General features: G+C 38.5%; 1 protein-coding gene across 2 annotated transcripts; it reads right to left on the bottom strand.

Moving 5' to 3' along the window:
• On the bottom strand, positions 1117 to 9099 carry LOC109225446 (glutathione reductase, chloroplastic). 2 transcript variants are annotated; one of them, XM_019390116.1, is made up of 11 exons: positions 8486 to 9099; positions 5933 to 6158; positions 5570 to 5848; positions 5291 to 5467; positions 4541 to 4594; positions 4293 to 4441; positions 3995 to 4058; positions 3755 to 3925; positions 3530 to 3664; positions 3083 to 3172; positions 1117 to 1603 (listed from the first exon to the last, which is right to left on the bottom strand). In XM_019390116.1, the coding sequence occupies exons 1-10, from the start codon at positions 8863 to 8865 to the stop codon at positions 3131 to 3133; spliced, it is 1677 nt and encodes a 558-aa protein (XP_019245661.1). In that variant the 5' UTR covers positions 8866 to 9099; the 3' UTR covers positions 1117 to 1603; positions 3083 to 3130. The 2 variants fall into 2 exon arrangements, with proteins under 2 accessions (XP_019245661.1, XP_019245662.1); XM_019390117.1 differs by having other exon boundaries at positions 3087 to 3172.

Here is an 11420-nt window from a genome sequence, read left to right as displayed (position 1 = left end):
CCGATATCAAAAAGTCTAACTCTCGATCAAACTTCCCAAAAACCTTCAAATTTCTATCTTTAGCCAAATGACTCCAAAATGACCCACGAACCCCCGAATTCACTTCCGATCGCGCTCCCAACACCAGAATCATCATACGGAGCTATTCCCAGCCTCGGAATCCCAAACGAACATTGATAACACTGAAATGCACTTCAACCCAAACTTATGAAATTCTTCCAAAAATGCTAACTTCCGCAATAGGTGCCGAAACATTCCCGGGTCTTCCAAAACCCGATCCGGACATAAGCCCAAGTCCGAAATCATCATACGAACCTGCTGGAACCTTCGAATCCCGATTCCAAGGTCGTCTACTCGAAAATCCAATCTTGATCAATTCTTTCAATTTAAAGCTTCCGAAATGATAATTCTCTCTCCAAATCAATTCCGAACTTCCTGGAACTCAATTCCGACCATGCGTACAAGTCATAATACCTGAAGTGAAGCTACTCAGGGCTTCAAACCGCTGAACGATGCGCTAGAGCTCAAAGCGACCGGTCGGATCGTTACACATTATTTATCTATTCTTTTAAGTTGATAGGAATACATGTGAAATGCACGTGCCCAAATACTAGTAGCATTATAAGGTCGAACTCTGTGTGCAAAATAAAATTAAATATACTTTGCAAAACTCGCTGTTATTCAGAATGCACAACATTTAAATTTTAGATCAACCACTGAAAAGCTAACCTATAACGTGGAAGGGAACTCAAATTGATATAAAGATGTGTCCTTGAAAGATCACTGCAGATACATGGTGATATGTTGCAAATGAGAAATATATCACTGTTCCATGCAAATCATTTTGCGTCAAATTAACGATGTTGAGCTAGATTTATGACATGACAATACTATAGTTTCCAAACTTAAACCTGCGATGTCATCATTCATTTACCGATCCCAGACAGGCTGTTCATAGTAAGTCTGATACAATAACCTAAAAAATAGAATAAATAACCAACTATAACATGTTAAATTGCACTGATACTGCAACAATTATTTGCACGGAAACTCCGTGTATATAAGTTGAATCCTTACTATATCAAACGCCTGACAAGTAATGAAAGATGTGTAAGCTGACCAGTAACATTTCCCATAGCTGCTTTATTGTATATAAACGCCATGATCAATCTGCATAATTGCTATTGTTGCAGAATATCACATAATGTTATAGTTACACAGAAACAATATCTAATAAGCAATGTTATAATAACACCACCTGATTGTGCCCCCAACCCCAAAAGGAAAATATAAAATAGAGAAAAACATCATCGGGTATTAATAATTACTTCTCTCTGGACTTCCCAGAAAAAATTGGAGATAATTGTTAAATCTCTATTAGTTTGATCAAAAGCAATACTGTTGACGAGATGCAAGAAAGTGGATGAATACATATAGCATCCTCACAAGCACCTTTAAAGCCCTTTTTAAGCAATGAAGTTTGCATTGGTTCCGACAAGTATCACTGACTCGGTTGCTGGAGAAAGCTTTTTGCTTGTTATGAGTCCACAACCGATGTTCCCATAAGCTCCCCATCAGTCTAAAACCTCTTGCAAAGTTGTACCTGCAAATGTATATGAACAGTTGGGCACTTCAGTAAGGGACAACATATTAGTTAAGGAAAAAGAAGCTATATCTGAATTGGCTGAGGAAGACTGGAACATACAAACTTCACACACAGGGTTTAAAGGTGCAGATTTTTTCATCATAATGATGCCAATAGTCAATAGAATTACTTGCTACAGCCCAATGACACTTCCTAGCTTTTGAACTAGTCCAGAGTATAGTTGGGTCAAAATTGACAGAGGGCAATCAAGTTGCTAGTCTAAATCCTAAGGTTGTAGAAATTAGGAATAATGCAATAATTTTAGACACCACCAATCACCTACGTTTAAGGGAAAAAGAAAAAGAAAACCAAAAACTGAATACCTAGATGCATTATAATAGATCACTGCGCCCTCTGAACATTGTTATCTCTATCATCATTGATCCATTATCCCTACTGCAACACTACAAACTGGCAAATTACCATAGGCAGTAAATTCCTCCATCAACCACTTCAAATATCTTAAGCTTTTTAGCTCGGCATATATAGACCAGTTTGTCATTAGAGACTTGAAGTCTGTTTGTTTCACCCTTAATCCATAGGTGAACCTACTAAGGTTACGGAACAACATAATCCCGGAGTTCTCAATCTAAGTCTCACATTTTATTTGATTATTCACAATTTGACAGATCATATTATGTAAGAACAGTGCCAGTAAATTTGTGTCGTGTTGGATCCGATATGGCCCCATGACATGAAATTTGCATTGTCCATGACAAAACATTTCACGCAGGATTTTTGGTCATGTTCAATAACTTGGTTTTAGAAGAGTTTATTGCAGCATATGCAATGATTATCTGAGAGATCTAAGGGGTCGTTTGGTTGGAAAGAAGTTATCCCGGGATTAGTTATCCCGGATTAGTTATTCCATCTTTCCATGGGGATAACAAAATACTACAATCTCAGGATAACTAATCCCGGGATTAATTATACCACAATTTTCTCCCGACCAAACATGGGGTAAACTCTTCTTAAATTTAATCCGGGATTAATTATTCCTTATCCCTTGTACCAAACGAGCCCTAAGTACTTCTCTTTGGAATTATGTTTATCAAATTTTTTATTTGCCAAAATGAACATTAATCACAAAACTAAAATTTCTAACTGCAATCTCAGTTCAGACTTCACAACTGAGAGTGTGCTTATTGAATATAGCTAAGAAAGTCGGCAGCAAAATAGAACACTATCTACAGTGATCGTGTAGTTGTCTCCATGCTCCTCCTTAAAGTGAGAGACAGGGGGCTTTTTCTTTCTTTTTTTTTTTTTTTTGGATAAGGTGAGACAGAGGGGACAGTTATTTCAGTCAACCTTGATTACAAGGGGCATAGCAGCAAGAGAACGATGGCCAACAGTGACAATCTAAGTGGCATGAACAAGAAGCACCTAAGGAAACTACAGGGAAACTTTAGGTGCAATGTCGAAGGAACCCTTTCTTACCCACATGTATTTTATGTCATCCAAAAATTGAGCCTTTATTTCCGCACATCAAACTCCAGCTGCAGCTTTAATATCGTGCTCTGCCTTATCCTGGAAAATTAACAAAATGCACAGCCTACTGAGTAGCAGGAAAAAGCATAAGACAAAATTCAAACATCAAAATTCTATTTAAGTTTCCACAAAGTTTGAAGTAATATTGGTAAAGATCGATCTTATTTGGAAGAAGAAGAACAAGGAAAGATTAAAGGTCGATCATTTGGCTCATTAAAGGAACATATTCAGCTCAATCGAGGTAGTGTCCTAATTACTAGCATACTGGTCGATACAATTTGTCTCGTTTCAAGACTTTAGTTTCACTGAGACAGAGAGACGGAGAAGTGAAAGCTGTTTCTTCACATATATTATAACCAAGAATTAATGCACTGCAATCTCAGGTGAATGACAAACCTCAGGTGGACTGCTTCGAACCTTCCTTGTCGGGGTTCGCATGGTGACAAACTCCTCTGCTGATGTAGGATGAACTCCCACAGTGGCATCAAAGTCCGCCTTGGTCAACCCAGCTTTGACTGCAATCGCAAATCCCTGGTTGTTTCATGATGACAAAAAATATTACCACGCATATTCTATAATCAATCTCAAACATGCACCAAAGAATTAAGAGGAAATTGCAACCTGTACAATTTCTGGTGCATCATCTCCACACATATGCAAGCCCAGAACTTTGCCTGTCTTTGCACATACTATAAGTTTCATGAAAACCCGATCTGGAAGACCAGAAATAGTAGCCTTTAAGGGCCTAAAATTTGCCATATAAACATCAATGTCACCATATTCTTTGATGGCCTGGGAAAACAAAATCAAATCATTAATCATGATAGTTAATTGTCAACTCACAAGCTCTAGCTATTATACCTGTTCTTCCGTTAGACCAACTTGTCCAATAGGTGGTTGGGAAAATACTGCAGCTGGTACATTCCTATTTGGGAGAGGAGAAAACGCAAATCAGATAAAAGTTATAGATGTTTCTTTTTAAACCAATTAAAATTCAGCTGTAAGAGCTTATGCATTTGACATGGTAGAACCACCGATCTTAAAGCACATTATAGTATTATACCAATTGTAGTCGAAATAATTGGACAAATGTGCATCTTTGACAGTTTTCATCAAACTTTTAAGTCATTATATGAATTCTCAGACGACCAAAAGGCACCTATAATCAGGTTTTGTGGGTTCATCAGCAAAAATAGTTTTTGCCAGTGCTCCTCCCTCCATCAAAGCAACTGGAGTTAAATTAATTCTATCAGTAACATCTCCAACAGCCCAAATTGATGGGACTGATGTACGAGAATACTCATCAACCTGTAAAACAATTTGGAAATGAAACTAACATTCAAGAACAAATTCAAAAAGTAGTTCAAGCAAACTAGGAAGGAAAAAAAAGGAGAGAAAGGTAGTCACCTCTATGGCTCCATTCTTTGTCATTTTCACTCCAACCGTTTCTAATCCTAAATTCTGCCATGCGTTTAAACAAAAAGAAACTTAAGCAACTGGTGGTTACAACTTGAGTATCCAACCATATCCATCAAAAGAAACCATGTGTTTGAACACTCCACACAAAGCACCAACTGATAAACATGAATATAAAATAAAGAACCACAATTATAAGTACAATGGTAACTGCAAGAATGGTGACAAAGATGATAATCGCAATAATAACAGAAATGACAGTAACCTTTGATATAATATGATGCAATTATATCACCAGCATTATTAAAGAATACATAACGATCAAGTTCATGATGATAATAGAAGAAAAACCAATCACGATCATAGGATCACTAGTCTAACTAAATAATCAACCCTGCCCCCACACCTGACTGGCCCTTGGCAATCTCATGCCACCCAAAGACAGGGTGCTGGAGAGCCCAAAAGAAGGGTGCAAAAAAGAACTTTTTCTCATCTAAGACTTCACTGCATTAAAAGCAATAAGAGCAAGCTTTCACAGGCACAAGGGAGTCCGGGGTTGTGTGATAGTGTTGCCGATTTTGGGGGTAGGGGGAAGTGGTTGACTTTGAGGAGAAATCATCGTGCTCTTCCTCCACAAGTATTCAGTCCAGGTTTGTATAGAACAAGAACCCCTTGGCTATGAACTACCTTACCCTATTAGGTCTATCAGAGATAAGCTAGCAACAGGAAAGCACATCAAACCTTTGTATTAGGTCTTCGTCCCGTTGCAAACATGATATGAGAGAAACCTTCAACTGTTCCTCTGCTAGTCTTTAAAGACAGTGAGCCATCTGCTGACTTGACAATAGCCTGAGGCGACTCCTCAGTATGAAACTCAATGCCTCTCAATGACATCTGTTCACCAACAAAATCCCTAATCTGCATATATCAAAGAATTTGATCATCAAGAATTTGGGTTATGAAGGAACAAGGAAGTTACTTAACAAAAACTCCTGCGCATGTCAGGGATAAATGACTCACTTCTTCATCAAAGCCTCTCAAAACCTTCTTTTGTCTTATAAAAACATGGACCTCACTTTTCAAGCCATTGAAGATTCCAGCAAATTCAAGTGCAATGTAACCGCCTCCGACAATGGCAATTTTGTTAGGCTTCGTTGGCAAATCAAGGGCTGCATCAGAATCTATAGCATACTCGCTACCAGGAATGTCTGGGATAAATGGGCGTCCCCCAACTGAAATCAGTATGTTCTTAGCCGAGTAGAGTTTTCCATCCACATCCACTGTATGAGGATCCACAACCTGAAAATACAGTCAAATACAAGGAAATATGCTTTAACTTGAAGCCTTACGGAGCATGATAATGACATTGTAACATTTCCCAACCTTTCCTCGCCCTTCAATCAGAGTGACACCAGCATTCTTCAGAATATTCTTGTAAATACCCATGAGGCGCTGCAACTCGGCATTTTTATTGGCAATGAGGGTGCTCCAATCAAATTTAGGTTCCACCTCATAGTTCCATCCAAAACCACAACTTTCCTCAAACTCATGAGAATATTTTGACGCGTACACGAGTAATTTCTTGGGTACGCATCCACGAAGCACACACCTTTATTAGAGAAACAAAGAAAATCATTCCATTAAATAGATACAATAGTATTTTTGTTACACTTTACATGAAACTATTACTCCCTTCATTCTAATTTGTACAACGTTCTTTTCATTTTTTTTTTGATGACCGAGAAATCCGTCAGGGGCCGAACCTTTGGACCAACCGCAGCCTTCGAAACTCGGTGGATAATGGGCCCGCCCCTCTACCCTTCTCCACTTAAATACCAGGCTTTGCTTTGCATGGTGTGGGGGCTTGAACCTGTGACCTAAGACACAAATCCACCCTTTGCCACTTGAGCTAGGCCCTGGGGCAACGTTCTTTTCATTTTGGGATGTTGCAAAATGCTTGACACCGTTCTATTTCTGTACAACTTTCACAATTATAAAGAATTCAGATATATTAAATTGTTCTGATTTTATAATTTGATCTGATGTTTTCTCTATTAAACTAACTTTTCAACCATTATTATAATAATTTTTTTACAATGTCACTAATATAATAGATAAGTCAAACTAATATCTTAAACAACATACCTAGTCAAATACCTTCATATAAAATGAAATAGAGGGAGAAGTACTTAGGGAATCAAACAATTCTTTTACTTATGGTTTTCGAAAATTATTTAGATATTTTAATATATTGACTTAAAGCACTTCTACACAATTCTAAATATGTAGATTTCATTTAAAAACTGAAGCATGTATGTCAACTTCACACCAAAATATTTCACCATTGAACTCCATCATTCTTCTCGGGAATGGGGTACTCATTCACCCTTCAAAGTTCAAACAACATTATCATCTCAATTCCACTATAAAGACAATTTCTTGATTTTCCTTCGGATCTCTTCCATCTGTTAACACGAAAAATTTGAGACTAAGAATAATTTGGGTCTCTTCTTCCTCTGCTTAATTTGGACCATGACCCTGTGGATGGAACTGTCAGATACAAAACAAGCCCGAAAGGAACTCGTTAGGTTCAGTATTGCTCGTGACAACTTGGCCTAAATGGACTAATTCCAACATTCATCTCAAAGAATTGGATAAAAAAGAAAAATCTGCCTGATCAAGTCATACATGGTGTTACCATATGATGACTTGATCAAGTAACCGCCTCTCCATAGAGAATGAGGCAAGACAACTTCGGTTGAAGGTGAGGGCGGTTAACCAACATGGGGTTAAGGCGGTTAGCTGCCGTGAAACGGAGACAACTAACTACTACAATATTAGCTGGAACACGCTGAGCTTTTAAAGAACAATCCAGTTCTTTAAGTTGAAGTCTGTAATGATATCATGTAAAAGCTTAAGTTGTTAGAGAGAGTGCACTTTTAGTTACTTAATCATATTGATCCACATGCCACATCACGTGCGGGCTTAATTCTGTTTTTATGAGCCAAGTACCTAAGAAGAATATGGGTGACAGTACGACTCGAAACCATGACCCTTCCCTACTCTGATACCAAGTTTAAGTGTGTGACTATCTCATCTAAAAGCTTAAATTATTAAAGAGCATACTTTTATTTACTTAATTATACGTCTTCAAGAAGTCCGTAAAGGCTTACCCCAAAGTTATAAATAGGACCTTTTGCGCATAGAAGGACGTCATGCATCATCCAACATACATGCAAGTGCAACACATATATTCTTTCAAGAAGTTCATTTTCTTTCATTTCCTTTATAACTTTTCTTTATGTTCCATTTTTTTACAACTTCCTTTACATCACAGGCATTTACAACCTCCTTTACATCACAGGCATTTACAACCCTTTTTTTACATACTATTATCTTAAATTCATGTCAATCATAGTCTAGTTTCCCGCAAACAACCTCACTCTCCCTAGTGCAATATGCACGGCTTGTGCTATTAGGACCTTCCATGAAGTGATCGTGACCCCACATTCATGACGTGATCCTGGGACCCATTATAGAGTCTACGTTGCTTCGACTCTGTAAAATGGTTGTCGTACCCTTGTTAGATCCTCCAAAAATGCACTGCTTTTGGAGGAACCGACACACACCCAGCTGCAATTTTGAAGTGTACTACTCAACATAATCCGCTGACTTCATTTAGGAATCACACAACTCACTCAGTTCGACCAATTCAGAAACATTGCCACCAATATCATGAAACAATAGTATTACATTTATCTCAAAGCACAATTGGGCGACAGGCTAGTACTTAATCACCCTATCTTATCTACCCCACTATAATTAGACATTTTTTAAAATTTTCCTAGACATACTACCCCATATAATAAAGTAAGCTCAAAACTAAAGATAGCAAATTTATACTACCAAGTTTAAAGGGTAAACAGAGAAACTCACGTGCCACCAACGCCACCAGTGGAATCAGAAGAAATAGTGGAGAAAGGGAGCTCACAAACAGCAACAGAAGCCCCAAAATTAGACGCAAAACGAGAAGCCCTAACGCCACCACTACCAGCACCAATGGTGAATAAGTCAAAGTCGTAGTGGCGAGGAGCGTCAGCGCCATTGGAGGACTCGGCGCGTGGAGCGGTGAAACGGCGGCGGGTACAGGATAATGATGATGGGGTACTACGGGAGTGGGTGAGAAAATTGAAGTGGAGAGGCTTAATTGGGATAGAGAGTGAAAGAAGAGAGAATTTGTGTTTGTAGAGAAGAGTGTGGAGAGTTGGAGAAGAAAGAGTAGTACTGAGCTTTGGTGTGCTCAGAGATGTAGCCATGGCTGGCGGAATCTAACAGTTCGTTTCTAATCTGTTTTGGTGATGACAGATGTTTATGTATTGTGTAGGAAACAGTCCCTAACACCCAAATTCTCAAAATATCCGAAAGACAGCAACAAATAGGGAAGTCGGCAAAATTTATTTTACAGTTCTGTTTGTTTGAGGTGCTTTTTAAACTCTAATTTGCAAAAGTAAAACTCAAATTTTACAAATTTTCAAACAAACGCCTTCGGAAAGAAGAAACAAACGGCTTCACTCCTACGCACTTGTTTACTTTTTTGAATGAGCCAAAAAATGCTTAGTTTTAAGTTACTTTATTTATTTCAAACTAATTTGTGATAATCCGCCTTCCAAAGGAAAAGCGTGTTAGCAAAGTTACGATAAAAGTGAAGAATCTCGTGTAAACATGATATGTGAAACATATTGGTTTAAATTTCACGGTATAGCCAGTTTTCAGACTGGTCAATCAAAAATAGTCAGCGTTTACCAAGTTAATGAAAAATAGCCACTGTTTTGCTGCAATAGAGACCGGTCCAGCATAATATACTGGAGTTCGGTACACTTGTGTATGAACTCCAGCATATTATGCTGGACCGGTATACTTTGCTAGCTCTAGTATAATATGCTCCAAACTCCAGTATATTATACTAGACCATTATACTTGCTGCAACTCCAGTATATTATGCTGGAGTTCTAGTGTACTTATGCTGGAACTCCATCATATTATGTTGGAGTTCCAGCATACTATCCTGGAACTCCAGTATAATATGCTGGAGTTCAAGTATACTTATGCTGGAACTCCAGCATAATATACTGGAGTAGTTTCCGGGTTTTGAACAGTTTTTTCGCTTAGATTTATCTTTACATAAAAAGTGGCTAAATTTCGATTACTTTTGAAATTGGTCTATTTTTGAACGACCAGTTGTAAATCTGGCTATTTTTAAAAATCTCCCAACATATTAGGGTCAAATATACCGTGCGTGTTAATTTCGGAATTGATTATCATAAAATTGTCCCGGATGAGGTATGGGAGAATGCCTCATAATTACAAATGAGAAAAGAATCAATTAATCTCGGATTACACGTGATTTACCATTATTATGCCATTAGTTACAAATCAATTATGTAATGTACAATAAATGCAATAAATGATTGTAACGGGCAAAATGAGGCAATCAATTACGAAATTGACTCAACAAATAGGGGATTCCATCATTTACTCAACTGTTACTGTCACGACCCCAACCCCGGTCATGATGGCGCCCAACATACTGCTAGGCAAGCCCGACCAATTCCATAACTTTAACCATTTATACAACCCCCGAATTACTTAACCTGGATGAATTACTAAATCACAATACTGAAAATCTGAACTAAAGTTAAAACATGTGGAAAACCCAAGTAGAAATACTACTACACAACCCGAAAATCTGGTGTCACAAGTCTGAGCCTCTAACATACGAGTGTCAACCTACTACATAATAGTCTAAAGAAATGCGGAATAAAATAAATAGGATAGATGGGAAGATCAGGACTGCGGACGTCATGCAGCTACCTTGATTCTCCCGGATAAGATGCTCGACAGAGAATGTCTCACACAGCCTCAGTGGGTGCACCTGAATCTGCACACGGGGTGCAGGGAGTAAAGTGAGTACTTCCAACTCAGTGAGTAATAAACATAAATAAAGACTGAGAATAAGAAGTCCTGAATAAGCACAAAGTAGATCTATAAATACAGCAACTCGAACCCAGCAGCATGAAATCAATAAATCAATGAAAACGCTTAAGGAAATACCACAACAGATAAATAAGTAGATGCCAATCAAATATGCAATGCAACACATAAACCGGTACTCTCCAGTACCCGCTGCAGCGTGCAGCCCGCTCCATTTATTTATCGTCGACGGCGCTCACTAGGGGTGTGCAGACTCCGGGAAGGGCCCCTTACGGCCCAAGCGCAATAATAAGCCATCTCGTGGCATCAACCAGGCCCTTGGCCTCATATCAATATCAATACAGTACCACTGCGGCGTGCAGCCCGATCCCATGCTCAGTCCAAAATCACATAAGCCCCTCGGGCACAATAATATAGAAATATTCAGCTTTAAAAATATTAATTAAGTTTCTAGTTTGAGAAAAATGGCTGAGTTTGCAAAACAGTATTAAATTCTAGGACTGAGTTCAATTATCTGTAAATACAGTAAGAAACCAGTAAAAATAAATCCCTGAAGGATTCAAGCAGTTGGCACGAGGCCCAATTATGACAATTAATCCATTTTTATAAGGATACCAACTAAGCTTCAATCAATTAGGTAGTAATTTTATTAAGCGGGACGGACCAAGTCACGATCCCCGACGGTGCTCTATCCCACGCCCGTTATCCGGCGTGCAACTCACCTCAACATAGCACTACAATGTGCAAATTCGGGGTTTCAAACCCTCAGAACAGCATTTACATCTATTACTCATCTCAAGCCAGCCAAAGTCCTAGCTCGCTATGCCCTTGCCTTTCGAATTGACCTCCTCGTGTACCGAATCTGATCAAAACCACAACG

The sequence above is a fragment of the Nicotiana attenuata genome, chromosome 5 (genome assembly GCF_001879085.1).
Source record: "Nicotiana attenuata strain UT chromosome 5, NIATTr2, whole genome shotgun sequence".
NCBI lineage: Eukaryota > Viridiplantae > Streptophyta > Magnoliopsida > Solanales > Solanaceae > Nicotiana > Nicotiana attenuata.
This window is presented reverse-complemented; position numbering and strand designations above follow the sequence as displayed.